Source organism: Gasterosteus aculeatus, chromosome 21 (genome assembly GCF_964276395.1).
Source record: "Gasterosteus aculeatus chromosome 21, fGasAcu3.hap1.1, whole genome shotgun sequence".
Taxonomy (NCBI): domain Eukaryota; kingdom Metazoa; phylum Chordata; class Actinopteri; order Perciformes; family Gasterosteidae; genus Gasterosteus; species Gasterosteus aculeatus.
The window spans coordinates 20,222,008-20,238,468 of NC_135708.1; the positions used below are offsets into that span (position 1 = coordinate 20,222,008).

At 50.1% G+C, this 16,461-nt stretch overlaps 3 protein-coding genes across 9 annotated transcripts; 2 read left to right on the forward strand and 1 right to left on the reverse strand.

Annotated features, from left to right (window-relative positions):
• Nucleotides 1-1,110: 1,110 nt before the first annotated feature.
• Nucleotides 1,111-6,496, reverse strand: LOC144390114 (uncharacterized). Of its 5 annotated transcripts, XM_078096220.1 has the most exons (8): nucleotides 5,648-5,813; nucleotides 5,485-5,540; nucleotides 4,824-5,098; nucleotides 3,782-4,465; nucleotides 3,095-3,153; nucleotides 2,379-2,462; nucleotides 2,201-2,277; nucleotides 1,111-1,941 (listed from the first exon to the last, which is right to left on the reverse strand). In XM_078096220.1, exons 4-8 carry the CDS (start codon nucleotides 4,186-4,188, stop codon nucleotides 1,930-1,932), a joined length of 639 nt encoding a protein of 212 aa, XP_077952346.1. In that variant the 5' UTR covers nucleotides 4,189-4,465; nucleotides 4,824-5,098; nucleotides 5,485-5,540; nucleotides 5,648-5,813; the 3' UTR covers nucleotides 1,111-1,929. The 5 variants fall into 5 exon arrangements, with proteins under 5 accessions (XP_077952346.1, XP_077952347.1, XP_077952348.1 ...); XM_078096221.1 differs by lacking the exon at nucleotides 5,485-5,540; XM_078096222.1 differs by lacking the exons at nucleotides 4,824-5,098; nucleotides 5,485-5,540; nucleotides 5,648-5,813 and adding an exon at nucleotides 6,391-6,496.
• Nucleotides 6,178-14,334, forward strand: LOC120812047 (uncharacterized). 3 transcript variants are annotated; one of them, XM_078096215.1, is made up of 12 exons: nucleotides 6,178-6,313; nucleotides 7,698-8,316; nucleotides 8,627-8,773; nucleotides 8,868-8,957; nucleotides 9,214-9,421; nucleotides 9,652-10,899; nucleotides 11,117-11,421; nucleotides 11,625-11,811; nucleotides 12,033-12,144; nucleotides 12,307-12,427; nucleotides 12,750-13,056; nucleotides 13,611-14,334. In XM_078096215.1, exons 2-12 carry the CDS (start codon nucleotides 7,717-7,719, stop codon nucleotides 13,763-13,765), a joined length of 3,480 nt encoding a protein of 1,159 aa, XP_077952341.1. In that variant the 5' UTR covers nucleotides 6,178-6,313; nucleotides 7,698-7,716; the 3' UTR covers nucleotides 13,766-14,334. The 3 variants fall into 3 exon arrangements, with proteins under 3 accessions (XP_077952341.1, XP_077952342.1, XP_077952343.1); XM_078096216.1 differs by having other exon boundaries at nucleotides 8,871-8,957; XM_078096217.1 differs by lacking the exon at nucleotides 8,868-8,957.
• A 282-nt stretch (nucleotides 14,335-14,616) lies between these two features.
• LOC120811397 (claudin-11) lies at nucleotides 14,617-16,454 on the forward strand. Its single transcript, XM_040166687.2, has 3 exons — nucleotides 14,617-15,046; nucleotides 15,514-15,678; nucleotides 15,924-16,454. Exons 1-3 carry the CDS (start codon nucleotides 14,821-14,823, stop codon nucleotides 16,184-16,186), a joined length of 654 nt encoding a protein of 217 aa, XP_040022621.2. The 5' UTR covers nucleotides 14,617-14,820; the 3' UTR covers nucleotides 16,187-16,454.
• The last annotated feature ends 7 nt before the right edge of the window (nucleotides 16,455-16,461 follow it).

Sequence of the window (16,461 nt, forward strand, 5' to 3'; positions counted from 1 at the left end):
TTGGACACTAGGTGGCGGTGATTAGGTGCACCTGGGTGTACATAAGGGACGTAGGTGACAGGAAGCGAGGCACAGGTAGGGGAGCACCAGACAGTTCTCACCAGACCACGAAGACAGACCACCATCAATAGGAGCACGTTCAACCGGTATGTTCATCTGTTTATACAATTGCCTGCAATAAATTACAAACCTCAACTAAAATCATCACTGGAAAATCTTTTGTGTGTCTGCGTCGAAACATCACTCCCACCTGTGCCTGATGGCAAAGAACAACAAGAAGCCAGCTAAAGGGGCAGCAAACCTAAGATTGCCAATACAATTTGTTTAAAAAAATCGGACACACAGTGAATCCTTATTATCATCACACGCAGATTTATCTGTAAAACAAATATAAGCGAATTTCTTTACATATGGTAGAGTATTCTACACCATAACATTTTAAAACCATAATATTATAATCTCATGATTACCTACGATGATATAATGAGCTTATAAGTACTGTCCGTGATATAACGTGCTCATAAGTACACGGCACTAAAACGTCAGAGCTACCAATGGGTCCCTGAATGCGGCGACAGCGTCACACTATGGTGCCCCCGTTGGACTACAGGCATGGCCGTGAAAAACAATCACAGCTGCTTCAAATATACTTATTGCAATATCTCACGCATGCGCATGGGGTTGTCTCAATCACCCATTATGACGTCACAAAAATGCACGAGGGTTTTTGTGTCCTTTCTATTCTGGCGATGATATTGTTTATTTCGTCATCATAGTTTATTCCTAGAGGGAACCAAATGTTCTCCAAGCACGAATTACACAACGTGCTGTGTGGTTCCACCCTGTGCACCACACTGGCTGTGGAACATGAAGAACACGCCCTCTGCTGGTGGACGAGGAAACGACAGAATTAATTCATTCACTTACATCAATTCGCTGTAAATTAATCCTGAACGTTACGACAACCAATTTTATAGGGAGGGTGGAAATGCACAGTTTCAACAAGTTTAACAAACTGTTGTTTTTAAGTAAAAATCTGAAATACTTGTTCTTTTCTTGACGTTTTTTTACTTTTATCTACCAGGACAAAACACAGAGAATACCAGCTGATCACAAAATAAATATTTTTAATTTATGAAATATGATTAAAATTATAAACAACAATACAAAGACAATACCTATAAAATACCTTAAAACTGACAGAAAGACTACTGCAGCCAGCTGCAATATTAAAATGCTGCCCACATCTGCACAGTGAATGCTTGATAATAACATGTTTCTTACTTTTACTTTGATGCTTTGGATACATTTTTCTCCTGGACACGTGACTTTCTCTTGCATCATAGATACTTTTATTTAAGTAAAAATGTCTAAATTCCTCCACGACTGTAAATTGATTTCTTACAAATCAAGTGGGGGTTATTTAATCGTGCTATATGCAACATTTCCCATGAGCCTCGTCAACAGCTGAATGAGACTCAAGCAGACATGTCAGACCTTTAGCATGAATTTAACAGTTTATTGCTTCTAGAGAGACGGACTGCTTTTGACGTGTCTTACATGTTTCTTATATGTGTCTAATATGTGGCTTCCAGTTGAAGTTAAATGTGGGGACCACTTCCACTTGATTGGAAGTAACCCACGGCCTCATTCAGGGTTTATTTGTACATTTGTGTTTCTTTCTACATTAACGCAATATATTTGTAATTTGCAGTGAACAACCATTAATAAATACATTTTATATTAAAAAATATATTACACAACACACACTGAACAACAGTTATCAAAACGTATACATTTCTGTGAGCCACTTTTGTACATTATTTATTGACATTTAGTCTTTAGATAAGTGAAGATAATCCAGTTTGAAATCACTTTGAGTTCAGCTGCCAGAGACGAGGAGAGTTGACTCAGCGTTCCACGTTTGCCTCAACAACTCACCTTAAAACAACAACAAGGCAAATCACCACAAATGATTTAGCTTTACTACACAAATATCTCAAGTACACTTAATGTACTGCTTGATACTTCAAGAACCTTTCACAGGGATTTGTCTAGTTACATCACAGATTCAGATTATTGTGATTAAACAACTATGTATTATAAAATGACATAACACAACTCTGAAAACCTCTATTACTTTTGGTGCTCTCGCACTTTTGTTCTTTTCATGAAATGAAACGTAAATGAGTTTTCACACCGGTTTCTGTTTCTTCTTTGCTTCCATCATTTCCTGCTGCTGCTTCAAGCGAACTTCCTCCAGACTCAAACAGCCACCTGTTAGCACACACACACGCACGCGCGCACACACACACACACACACACAGTCAGATGCACGCACAACGCATGATACATCTTCCTCTGTGTGTGTCTCTCACCCACACTGCTGGGGTCGATGGAGACATAAGCCATCGCTCTGCTCAGCCGAAGCTCCTCCAAAGCGACAAGCTCCGCCTCCGCCTCTGCTCAACCAATCACACGTCACATAACAATCAAACCTGTGGTTACATATCGTATTGAGATATGCTACAATACGTTACACAATACAAGTTAAAAAAAAATGAACGAATGACGCAAAACATACAACTTCAGTGTAAAACAAGTGAATTGACGCTGCAGAGAGAAGTTTTCCGTTTAATACAAATACTTAAATATTATTTCAATGCACATGAGACAATTTAAACACATTGATCCATCAGTAACCAATCAAAACAATGAGTGATTAAAATACAAACCAGACAGCAGTAAACTATTTTTCTGCTGCTCTCACGTGAAGCCATTCAAAGCTGCATTCTCTGTAGTGACCAGCAGGGGGCGACTCCTCTGGACCCATAGACGTCTATGAGAAAACGACTCTACTTCTCTTTTGATTTATTCCCTCAGTAAACTTTGTAAACATGAGTTTATGGTCTCAGTCTCTAGTTTCAAGTCTTCTTCAATACAGCATTCATTTAGAGACAAACACACTATAACACAGAAGACGCCTTAAGCATATATTCATATTTCAGGAGGACGTTTCCAGTAACCACACACCATTCTCTAAAATAAACTAAATATGAATTGTATTTGCTTGACACAACACATGATGACTCACTTCTCTGGATCTCCCTTCTCTTTTTGGGGTTCGGGGGGATGACGGTGAAAGCTTTGTGGCTGAAAGAAAAAATGAAATGCTGCTTTCATTTTTCTATGTTACAACAAATGTAAAGATTTAGGGAATTTCTATTTTTTGTATTTTTCATATTTTTTACAATTAAAAAATACTATTTTAATATAATTTTGTATTTATTACTAAATAATACTTTATATTATTATACATATTTGATACTTTGTTTTGTATTATTCCTGCCACTATTATATTATTTTCTTTTCTCTAAAGGGCTAGTGCTGCGGTTGTCTAATTAATAATAATCAAAAATGTGTTTTATCCACTGTACTTTTTTTCCGGCATCTTAATTTCCCGCCTCAGCAGACGGTAAAAGACGTCCTATTAGAGGACCTGGCACCTGCTTTTACGACTCTCACGCACACCCTGAAGGGGCCCTGAGCCACGCACGTAAAGGGGAGGGTCTCTCACGTGCACGTCTCTTCTGTCTCACCTCTCTCACATGCACGTCTCGTCTGTCTCACCTCTCACACGCACGTCTCTTCTGTCTCACCTCTCTCACATGCACGTCTCTTCTGTCTCATCTCTCTCACATGCACGTCTCTTCTGTCTCACCTCTCACATGCACGTCTCTTCTGTCTCATCTCTCTCACACGCACGTCTCTTCTGTCTCACCTCTCACATGCACGCCTCGTCTCAGTCCTGACCCCCGGCGGCTCCCCCCTCTGACCGGGGCCGGCGCTCATCTCCCGGCATTTTGGCGTCACCGCCGCGTGTCTCACGGGGCAGCTGGTCACCCTGCGGTGGTCCGGGTCCGCGGCGGTTGTCGGTGCGGTGGAGCGGGAGCGGGACCTCCTCGCGCAGCTCGGTTTCAGGGCGGTGCCGCGGGGCCCGGGGAGCCCCTCGCGCCGGTCCCGAGGGGGACACCTCGGGCAGCTCTCTGCGCGGCTTTTACGTACAGCAGGAACTTTGAGTTCCCTGCGTGCTGCGTTAACCGGCGGTACCTTCGACGGCTTGCTTCTCTCGGGGGTCTTTCTCGTGGCCTCCACCGGCTTTGACTTGATCACTTTTGTGGCTTGCATCGTTTCATGTCAAAGGGCCGCTTCCGTCTTCATAAATGGAGCCGTCATTTTATGTATACTATCGATTAATCACCTTTTACGCCGTCGGTGACTCGGTTGCTATGGGGCTTGCGTTATAGCAACGGAAGAGTTAAGGTGCACGGACTTCCGGTGCCATCTTTCAAGATAAAAGACGATCGTGTCAAACATGAAGAGGAACGGTTATATAAGAAGAAAATATACATCCATCCATTGTCAAACCGCTTATCCTGCACACAGGGTTTCGGGGGGCTGGAGTCTAGAAGAAAATATAAAGTAAAGAAATGTTAGATGTTTGAAACAATGTTTTGGAAATAGTCGATATGGTTGGTCAAAAAAAACATGGAAAAAAAAGTTAAAATACACATTATTGTGACTTAGATTATCAACGTAGAAAATTGATAGACTGATAGAAAACTGACTAAGTTGGTATTCTGAGATGATTATTTTGAGAAAAATAATACGATAGAAATTATCGTTAGTTTCCACCCTAATGGTCCAGTAGGATTTGTGATGCTGTAATACCTGCACCGCTTATTCAGGCTAATTTTCCAACAGTAAAATTCCTTGACATATGCAGATACATCGCTTATGTGCTCCCTGTTTGCAGCTTTTACCTGTAAATTCGATTCTACGTTTTATCCTGAAGGCAGAGCCACCTGGTTTCCGGTGGCATGGCTGTGTTTACGTCAAGTTTGACGCAGCCGCAGATTAACGTCAGTCTGTGACGCAGCAGAGTTTTTGTTGTCAGTGGACGTCGAGTCCAGTCTGCCGATTGTCCAATCACAGAGGCTCATCCGATTAGTGATCTGCCGCTGCACGCAGGTCACGTGACCACATACCGTCAGGTGATTGGCCGCAGTGTGAACGTAATACATTGTGTTTATGAAACCTTTAAACAAAGTTAATACATTAAAAAGTCAGAAAAAAAGACTTACAGTGATATTAAGTCATATTTTAAAGGCATTGACACTTTGCTATAAATTAATTTAACGGGCCAACTACAACATTTAAGTGATCCTCACGTTGTAATACATTGGTTATTATATTCAATTACTTTATTGTATAATAACCTAAAAGAAAAGGGAACATTATAATGCATGATGAATATTTTACTTTCTCTGGATATCTCAACACTCTACTGCAACCAGCAAAGCATCTTAACGTACGGTTTCATCCAATATATTAACCCTTTAATATTGCAGTTGCATTGATCATAAATGTGTAATTATACAACTGTTGAAAACAAATAAATAAATATCCAGAGGTATTTTATACCTGCTTCCACTACACTTTAAGCCACAACGCGTATTCGTGTAGCTCGTCATATCCATCTGTAAATGGTTCATAATGTTAGATAACGCCACACAAGGTAGATCAACTAGAACGCATCCATTATATTGTAATAGAAACACTGTGAAAGGGGCCATTCTGCACGTACATGACGTGAACGCGCGGTGCTGGTCGCGCCGTTGCACGCAGCGCGCTCCTCGGGAGGAGAAGGCTGCTTCGGGGGAACACTGGCTGAGTCTGCGCGGTCCTCCGGAGCTCTGAGTGGTGCTGTCTCGCTGCCGTCGCGCTCCTTAAACCCGCCTTCCATCGCCTTGTCTCCACCGGCGGATGCGAACCAGGCCCCTCGCAACACGGTGGCCCCCACGATTCCCACCACAGCCCCCCCCCCCCCCCCCCCGGAGGCAGGTGCGCACGGTGGTGGTCCATCGCGGAACGGCGGGGGCTGGGGGCAGGTGGGGGGGGGGGGGGAGCAACAACACCCCCGCGTCTTGCTGGAAGGAACTGAGGAAAAGATCCTCAGATGTGAGGAACCCGATTTAAAGTGCGACACACACACACGCACACGTGCGTGCGTGCGTTTTGACTTTCCCTGCGGGAGCGACCGGCGGACACTGTCGTCTCGGGGAGGGTGACGCGCGCTCCGCGGCGCTGTCAGACGAGGAAGTGAAGCTTCACTCACGCCCCGTTTCAGCCCGCAGAGAAACACGCGCAGCAGAAGCCCCGCGGCCGCGCGTCACATCGCAGCGACGCGCCGACTTTCGGATGGACCGCGCCGGGGACAACCCGCAGGACGACGCCGCTTTCGAGAGGAGGGGTAAGTGGCCGGAGCGCCGTTTGTACGCCGAACGTGGATGTGACCCACCCCCCCCCCCCCCGACTAAACGCTGTTACCGTGAGACTTCTTCGCGGTGGAGGCCTGTGCCCATCTTCCTTTCTCGATAGTCACATGCGTGATCCGTGGCCTAGCTGTCACCCCCCCCCCCCCCCCGTGCGACTCGGTGGCGTCATCGCCGTCGTCTCCTTCGTCGTCTGCGGGAACATAAGTGACGCTCAGCGGGGGGTTGGGTGGGCAGATGCTGACATCTGGCCCCCCCCCCGCTGCAGCGGAGCGGCACCTGCTCGAGCAACGACTTCAGACCCCCCCCCCCCCCCCCCCCCCCCTCTTTAAAAAAACACAAACACATGCAGGTTTTGCATGCACGTTAACGTCTAATAGTGGAGGAGGGGGGGGGGGGCACTTGGACCCCTAAACTTCCCCTTTCTGTTGACGGACGACATGACAGGTCCACTAATGAGGCGATTATCTAAAGTTGATCTAAAGAGAATATTCAGCAGAAGAAGAAGAAGCAGGTTGTTCTCAACACGCGGACAGGAACAAGTTGACTTCCACCGGGGACACCACAGGGACCCCCGCTGGGATCCATGTGGTTCTCCGGGCAACGCGTCGGGCACCTCAAGCCCCCGGGGAGGGGGGGGCGGGTAGACACGTGACCTGCTGCCATGAATCAGACTGACTCTGGTGGGGAAGGGGGGGGGGGGGGGGGGGGGGGGGGGGTCGTGGTCTAGCGTTTGAATCTTCAGAGACACAAATGCTGGTTTTAGGTTCTGTGTTTGGGGTTCGAACGCCAACGTTCATAAATGATATTTAAGTTTCATCTGTCGGGTTTCTTCTTCTCATTTGTTCTCCTTATCGGCGAAATACATCTGATTTCGGTTTGAGTCTTTCTGTGTGTTTTACATCAGCTAGACGATGAGGAGAGAAAGGAGGTGTCATCACTTTACTATTCTAAAGCATTACGCCGAGGATCCTGATTACACATACTGCTCGTTTAGTTCCTTTCCTCCCACAAATGATGCAGTTTGTCAACAGGAAGAAAAAAAACTAAAAAGGGAAATTGTCACCAAAAGGTTTAGTGTTTGTATAAAACAACATCGTGAACTGTTTCTTTTTGCAAACTTCCCTCTGAGTAATAAGTAAAGCTTTGGTTGAACGATGAGTTGAAGCTCGATGAGGACGAGAGAAGCTTTTCCAGAGACACCAAACGTTGCAATGAATGATCCAAAAGTAGAGAAGAGGATGAATCCCTTTAAACAGGTGCTGATGTGGACCTCTAGTATCTCCTCACTGTCTCTCAGGCATGAACAAAAGTGAGAAGCATCTCATTTATCTGACATTTGACGAGCTGTGTTTGTTGCAGAGCGTTAGCGCGCTGCAGCATGGACAGAGAGCCGGCCCTTCAGAGCCAATCAGAGCACGGCGAGCGAGCCAATGGGACCGCCCCCCGGCCCGCGGCGGACCCCTCCACCCCGACGACCCCCAACCCTCCTCGGCTGACCCCCAACCCGACGCTGCTGGACTCCCTCGCGCCCATGCTGACGCCCGCCACCTCCTCCCCCCCTCCCCCCCTCACCCCGGCTCCCTCCGTCTCGGCGACCCACGTGCCCAGAGTGGCTCCATCGCCGCACCTGCTCGCCCCGGCTCCCCCGAAGCTCACCCCGACCGCCGTCCCCGCCCTGCGCACGTACTCTCGCCCGCTCTTTCCATCGCCGTCGGGCGCCTCCAAAACATCTCCCCCCAAACAACAACCCCCCGCTCTTCTTCTCCCCGCTTCCTCCTCTACCCCTCCGCCGGCGCCAAGCAACGCCTCGGCCCTCCTCTCTTCTTCTTCTTCTTCTCCTGCGACGCACAGCAGCAGCACCGCCGTGTCATCCAAGACCTCCACTGGGCTGACCAACGGGAACACGAGGCCCGTATCCACGACGACCGCCACGGCCATCACGCCCTTCCACACGCCGGCCAGCCCACCCGGCCGACAGGTAGAAACACTCACATGTCTCTAGTTTACCAAACTTTTATAGAACTGAAATCCCTCATGAAGCTAAAACAAATTTCCTTGTGTGATGCGTTAAAACTAATTAAGTACCAATATTCCCAGAATCACGTTCGTACCATGTGGTGTCCTAATGTGTAAATATCGATGTATTCATGACATTCATGTCATCTTCGATGAAGGCCAACCAAATTTCTAACGACACGGAGCAACAGGTGTCGCGTATTTCCGCTCCGGCCTTTTTCCTTTAAAACAGTCCACGGACGTGTCTAAACGCCTCTTTTGTTTTGCTCCAGGTATCACAGCCCGCGGGCACACCTGGTCCTGTGCGAGCCAACCAGAGCCCCTCCCCCGTGAGGCAGCGGGTCTCCCAGCAGACCCTGCTCCTGGGGAAAGGTCTCAAAGGGTCTGGGCCAGACCAGGTGCTGCTCAGAGCTCAGATGGTAAACACACACTTCCACTCGTACCCATGTGATGCTCTGATTGGCCGCTCTCCTCTTCTTATTTCCTCCCTTTTGTTCCCTCCTCTTCCTCCAGCAGCTGATTCTCACGTCTGCTATGCGACCTTCCCTTTCCTCTTCCTCCTCTTCCTCCTCTCCTCCTTCCTCTAACCATGCCTCCGCTAAGGTGAGCAGCGGGGCAAAAAAACCACCGCTTCTAGGCCCCGCCCCTTTTATTTACATTCATTTTAGGTTTGAAGTCAGCTTCACATATGATGACGTATGTCTGTTAAACATACAGATGTGAAGCCTGCATCCTGCAGCCGGTTAGCATAGCTTAGCACGAAGACTGGAAACAGACATGAGCAACACGTTAAGGACACGTTAAGGACACGTTGAGAAGATGTCGGAGGCTGACTGTTTCTTTCTGTCTCCCCATCCAGCTCCAGAGCCTCACCCTGAGGCCCCCCCCCCACGGGGCCCTCACCATCCCTCCCTCCCTTCGCCTCAAGCCGCCGTGCTCGGCCCCGCCTCCCCTCTCTCGCCCTCATGCCCCCCTCTTCCCCCCCCTGAGGCCGCGCCCGCAGTCCTGCCACACGGCGACGGAGAGACCAAACGCGCCCGGGCGCCACCTCTCCGTCCCGCCTCCGAGTAGGTCTCACTTACCTGTTTCACTTTCGGGATTGTCGCTCAGCTGCCCGGTCGGTTGAAGCGGAGGACGAAAGGGTGTTAGTGCGTCCACTCACTGGTCACATGGTCTCACAGGGAGACGAAGAAGGACCGCGGCGCCTTTCCCGCGCACTTACTTCATAAAATGAATTTTGGTCGGTTGCTCTTAATCTAAATTAATTCCATCCCGTCATCCTTCTCTCCTCTTGCAGCTCTTTACTCTCCGGTCCGAGTCGTCCCTCTGAGACCCCGCCTCCACCCTGCAAACGGCCACAGGGCGGCGGTGCCGCGGGTGACCACGCCCCTCCAGCCAATCGGCGCCGCCGCCCCCCCCGCCTGTCGGGCCCCCCTCCCCGTCAGCAGGCCGGGCGGCCCGTTGACTCAGGCGATGCGCGGCCCGCCGTCCGCGTCCGCCGCCGCCCGCTTCCAGCGCTCGCCCTCGGCGGCGAGGCAGCTGCAGATCATCGCCCTCTCTTCAGGACGCCAGTCCTTTACTCGCCACGCGCCGCCGCCGCCTCCCACCGCCGAGTCGCCCGACACGCCTGGCCAACTGAAGAGGACGTGGAGCGGCGAGGCGCCTCCGCTCGACCCGTCGTTGCCAAAGAACAGCTACCGGCTCCCCTCGCCTCCGTCACTCCTGAGTGCGCCGCCCCCCCCCAGTCAGCCCGGCCCTCAGCCACCGGCTGCCAGCCCGAGGGGGGAGGGGGAGGCCGGAGAGGAGCAGCGAGAGAGAGGACGAGGGGTGAGGCAGGGAGTCCCAAAGGGGGAGACAGAGGGGAAGGAGGAGAGGCAGCGGGAAGAAAGCCTCGTCGCCCGGAAGGAGGCGGAGACGGCCGGAGAGGAGGAGCAAATGGAGGTGACGGAGGAAGGCCGGAGCGAAGGCGAGGAGAAAAAGATGGAGCAGGAGGAAGGAGAGGCGGCCATGGACCAGTCTGAGATCCATCTGGAGACGGAGCCTGTCCACGCGCCCGACGCCGCTCACGACTCAGGGGGGGAACCGAAACCCACCACAGGCCTCGTTACGGCCCCAGTCCCAACGGCCCCAGTACCTGTCCCAGTACCGGCCCCAGTACCTGTCGCAGTACCGGCCCCAGTACCTGTCCCAGTAACTGTCCCAGTACCGGCCCCAGTACCTGTCCCAGTAACGGCCCCGGTACCGGCCCCAGTACCTGTACCAGTACCGGCCCCAGTACCGGCCCCAGTACCTGTACCAGTACCGGCCCCAGTACCGGCCCCAGTACCAGCCCCAGTACCTGTCCCAGTACCTGTCCCAGTGCCGGCCCCAGTACCAGCCCCAGTACCTGTCCCAGTGCCGGTCCCAGTTACTGTCCCAGTACCAGCCCCAGTACCTGTCCCAGTGCCGGAGGTCTCCGTCCAAAGTCAGTCTCACCAGGACCTGCAGCCGGTCAGCCAGGAGGACTTCTGTGAGAACATGTCAACGCAATCCGACAACCAGTCAGGTGGGTCAGAGTTCAACCCTCGCTGACCGCAAGGATCATGTCACCACTAATGTATAATATGAAATCACACATTATCACTTCCGTATCACACTGAATACACGTTCACACGTCTTTTTAAAATAAACCACCGTCACAGGAAACTACTCAAGTTAAACATTGTGAAATCCTTGGTGAGGACCAAGTTATTGACTGAGATCTTTGTCTTTGCTCCTTCCAGCGCTGTCCAGCCTCTCCTCCCAGTCGCCCCCCCCCTCGCCATTCGCGCCCCCCTCGACAGACAACCCTCCCCCCCTCCCTCGCCCCCTCCCCCTCCCGCCGCAGACCGCCCTCAGTCCGTCGGAGAAGGTCGGCGAGTTGGCCCGGTCGGAGGCGAAACCCCTCGGCCAATCGGGAGGCGAGGCCGAGAGCTTCGACCAATCGCCGGGCGGGCCCTGGGAGCCGAGGGCGTGGCCTGAGGGCCAGCAGGTGCTGACTCACCTGGTGGAGGGGTTCGTCATCCAGGAGGGGCTGCAGCCGTTTCCTGTACGTCTCTCATCAATCTATAGAAATAACACACATATTTATTGACCCTGACGCAGACGTTTAATCTAATCGATACTTTGTTATTAATCGAAGAAGCGACCCGGTTAGCGAAATGCTACATGTAGCGTGTGAGTGCTCATCAAATATATGATACAGTCAAACTCTCAGCCTGTTCAACCACCTTCTTTTCCTTCTGCTTGCAGGTGAACCGCTCGTCTCTGTTGGTCCAGGATCCAGGAGGCCAACCGGAGGAAGTGAACGGGACCAATGGGAGCGCGGCGTCGCCCGCGGCGGACGCAACGGACGCAACGGACGCAAGGGAACAAGCGGCGCCGCGCTCCAGCGAGTCGGAGGGCGAGGCGGCCGCAGACGCAGACGACCTGGCCGACCGTAAGCGTCTCACGCACAGACTTCTGACCGTAGAGGAAAGAGTACTTTACTACCTTAAGTACACTTGTACAACAAACGGATTGTGATCAAAACACAACATCTACACTATACATGTACAATATATTTTGTGTGATTTTGCATTGTCGGCAAGCAGATCTTCACAGTGTTTGCAAAGGCAAATAACGGTTCCTTTCAGTAAAGAAGGTGTGTCTCGCACACAGGGCCCCCGCACAGGGACAGGACGGTGCTGCACTGCCAGTTCTGCGGGAAGCGAGGCCACGCTCACAACTTCATGCGGTCCAAGCGATTCTGCTCCACTTCCTGTGCGCGCGGGTGAGGCCCGGGGTGTGATTGGCTGCAACGCAGAGAGCGGCGCTGTGTGCAGGATGTGGTGTGCAGGGACGCGCGCAGGTGTCGAGTGCAGATACGCGAGTGTGAATCAAGGCAGCAGATGACGATCGCTCGTTTTTTTTTTTTTTCTCTTCGCTTTGTCAGGTTTAACGTCCGGCTGACGAAGCGCCTGCGGGCTCTGAGCGCGGGCAGCCGGTCCGAGAGGCCCCGCCCAGTCCTAAACAGGGCGGAGTCTGTTCCTGGGAAGCCTCTTCTGCTGAGACTGGTAGGGACATTGAACTCACCGCCAACGCACCTTCCATTTAGAAGGCGGAACTCAATTTTCCCACACAATTAGTACTCGATCATGTAGGTATATTTAGGTGATAATACAGTATTTGTACTTTTAATATTTGTATTATTTTAGACCTTTTATACAGGTTAGGGCAGTTCGAAGTACATCACAGGAAACAGATAAAACAAAGAAAATACACTAAGTAAAATATACAAATATAGATAGCTAGCTGTATATACATATATCCATCGATATAACACATGTATTTATTGAGACTTTAAATAAATGCTTAAAACATTGCTGGATCCTGCAGCCTCGGGATCTCTGGAGCGCCGGGCGGCGTGAGAAGGAGGGGAAGGAGAAGGCGGCGGCCGAAGACGAGGGGGAGGAGGAAGAGGAGGAGGAGGACATTGAGGGAGGACGGGAGGAGGAGGAGGACGACGACATGGAGGAGGATCCTGCCGTTGCCATGACGGCCAGGATGGAGCGCCGGGCAGCGCGGCGAGCGAGGAGGGCGTCCGCGCCCACGTTGACCTCGTCGGCGCCCACCAGCACGTTCCAGCCGGCGCCGTCCCAGTGGAGCGTGGAGGACGTGACCGCCTTCATCCACACGCTGCCCGGTGAGCCCCGAGGCCGGTCAATAATAGAAAGAATGGTGAACCCGTCTTTATCTACGCAAACGCCGAGCGCGTCAGTCGGGTTCAGTGTTTCTTTTCCCACAATCCATTGCTGTATAATGTAAAAACATCACACTATGTTTTATTTACAACAAATAAAATCAATAAAGTTATGAGAACTTTTAATTTTCTAAATAGAAGAAATGGAGTTGCAGGAAAACTTAAACACTCAGTGTCTTTATTAATTAATTCAACCAATTAAAAGTTCCCCTTGGGGGACAAAATAATGGAAACCAGGCGTTTTCAGTTATTGGACTTTTTTTCTTTGATTTTCCTTCAGACGAAGAGTAAAGTTTAATTCAGAGAACGTTTTCACATTCAAGGAATTTGTGTTGAGAAATCACAAAAGCTAAATGCTGCAGTCAATAAATACAATTTTAAAATAGAACAACTGCATTAAAAATGTGATTTAGCTCTGAAGTAGAGAATATGTGCCACGTGCAGAGGTGGCGGTCCAGATGTGCGTCGTCGAACTGGTGTTTTTCTTTGTGCGCCAGGCTGCGGCGACGTGGCCGAGGCCTTCCGCCTGCAGGAGATCGACGGCCAGGCGCTGCTGCTGCTGACCGAGGACCACCTGATGACCAGCATGAACATCAAGCTGGGGCCGGCTCTCAAGATCTGCGCCCACATCAACGCGCTGAGGAACCAGTGAGAGAGCGAGACGGGGAGACGAGGCGAGGCAGCAAAACCTGACACCCGGGACGACAGGACAAAGTCACAAAAAAGAGATCCGCGGTCATTTCTGAGATTATACGTCGAGGTGTGGAGACGGGAGACGGGAGCAGAAGAGTCCAGAAGAAATTTCATCCGTTTGGGGCGATTTGACTGCAGCAGGAGACCAGAGGGGCCGGAGGGGATTTTTGGAACTTTCTGTACATTTTTCATGCCAACGGAGAGTGTAAATTTGAAGCTATTTCATGAAGGATTTTGAACATTTAATATATATAAATTTGTCTATTTAGTTTTTTTAGAACGTGACGTCAACAAAGAAAATCTATCCAGTAGCTAATATAATCGGTGTGTGTAAAAAAATAACGATAATAATAATACGTAGACTTTGTAAGTGATTAATGAAAGTTTCATGTTTTATATCACTATATTCTGGACAACTTGTCTGTGGATTAAAAAAAGGTCACTATCAGGGTAGAGACTTGTGTCTTTAATCGTCACATTTTTATGGTATCATGCTAAAAATTATTTAATAAATAATTAACGATCAAAGTGGTGGTTTTATCTCGTTGTCCAAACGTTTAGGTTTTAGTCGCCAGCAGAGGGCAGCAGTGAGACGATGAAACTATCTTTTATTTATTTTATTAAATAAACTGATGAATTCATGTCACAAAGTTCCTTCCGGAGATCGAAAAAGCTCAAATGTTCCAAACATTCCAGGTCGGTCCGTGTCTGCTGCTTGTTCTGGGTTCTTCTCTCCAGATCTGCTTTGAATTAAGATCTCACGCGCGCTCTGATTGGCTCATCGTTTGGATTGAAGTTGTGTTTTTTCACCACACCCTTTAATAAATCTCATTCTCAGCATTTTTCCCTGCGGATCAGCTCGAGGTGCGTAACGGGACACCGCAGGAGCAAAGTTGTAGTTATTTAATATTCACCAGAAGCAGCGACGCGAAGAAGAAAAGTAAATATTGTAGTGTGATTTTGGGGGAAGATCCATCACTTGTGGGACTTTTTACTTCGCCACAGTGAAGCTCCATGGCGCACTTGTGCAGGCAGGTGAGCGGCAGTGCGGCCAGCTGCGCCGGCTGGGTCGGAATCATCGTCGCCACGGCAACAAACGACTGGGTTCGGACCTGCGACTACTCGGTGGCCACGTGCGTCCGCATGGACGAGCTGGGCTCGCGGGGACTCTGGGCCGAGTGCGTCATCTCTCCCGCGCTTTATCACTGCGTGGCGCTCAGCCAGGTGCTCTCCCTGCCAGGTGACAAGGGGGGAAGATGGATGGATGAAATGATGGATGGATGAAATGATGGGTGGATGAAATGATGGGTGGATGAAATGATGGGTGGATGAAATGATGGGTGAATAAAATGATGGATGGATGAATTGATGGGCAGATGAAATGATGGATGGATAAAATGATGGGTGGATGAAATGATGGGTGGATGAAAAGATGGATGGATGAAATGGTGGATGGATGAAATGATGGGTGGATGAAATGATGGGTGAATAAAATGATGGATGGATGAATTGATGGGCAGATGAAATGATGGATGGATAAAATGATGGGTGGATGAAATGATGGATGGATGAAATGATGGATGGATAAAATGATGGGTGGATGAAATGATGGGTGGATGAAATGGATGGAGTCATATTTCACGGATTATCATCTGTCTCATTAGTGTGTTCTTCTAACTGTGACCCTCCTCCCCCTCCCCCCCTCAGCCTACATCCAAACGTCTCGTGCTCTGATGATCTGCTCGTGTCTCCTCGGGCTTCCCTCCTTGCTGCTGGTGCTGATGTCGATGCTCTGCGTCCGGCTGCAGAACGACAACGCCGCCATCAAGCAGCGCCGGGCCCGGGTGGGAGGCGTCCTCTTCCTCCTCATGGGTGAGGAAGAACACGCTCACAGACGCTCACACACACACAGTAGTTCTAGTCTTAAAAGGACAGTAGTTTTAGGTGGTGTTTCAGATGAAGGAGCATCTGGGCCTCATCCTGACCTTCTGGATGAGCGGGTCCACTCACTGTGAAGGCCCCGGGTTACGCGGGGCGTCCGGATGGGGACAGAACCCTCCACAATGTCCAGAGATGGATCCCTAACGAATGCCCCCGTGTCTCCCTGCGTCCTCCAGCCCTGTGCGGCGGCGTATCGACGGTCTGGTTCCCCATCGGCGCTCACCGGGAGGAGCGTCTGATGGCGTTCGGCTTCTCTCTCTACGCCGGCTGGGTGGGCTCCGGCCTCTGCCTGCTGGGCGGCGCCGTGATCCTGTTCTGCCGCGGCATCGACCCCGGCCCCCCGAGCAGGGGCAACAGCTTCTACTACTACTCCAGGCAGGGGGGCACGGCCACGCCGCTGGACCCCCCCGCCAACCACGCCAAGAGCGAGCGAGTGTGAAGCCGCCGTGCACTTACCATGCATTATTCTAAAACATTTAACATCTAAAGCCAAGATAAATAACGAGTTTAATGATTTCTCTCTGCAGGTTTTACATGATTTGAAAAAAAAAGTATATTATTTCACTTTACATTTTTCCCAAATGTTACCTTCAGATTACAAGTAGCGAGTTGAGATTATGTAAACTCCTTTAGCTTCTTCACATATAGACGGCACAATCAAAAAGAATCAATCTGTATTGTCAAAAAATAATAAAGGTTTTTAAGTGATTAAGA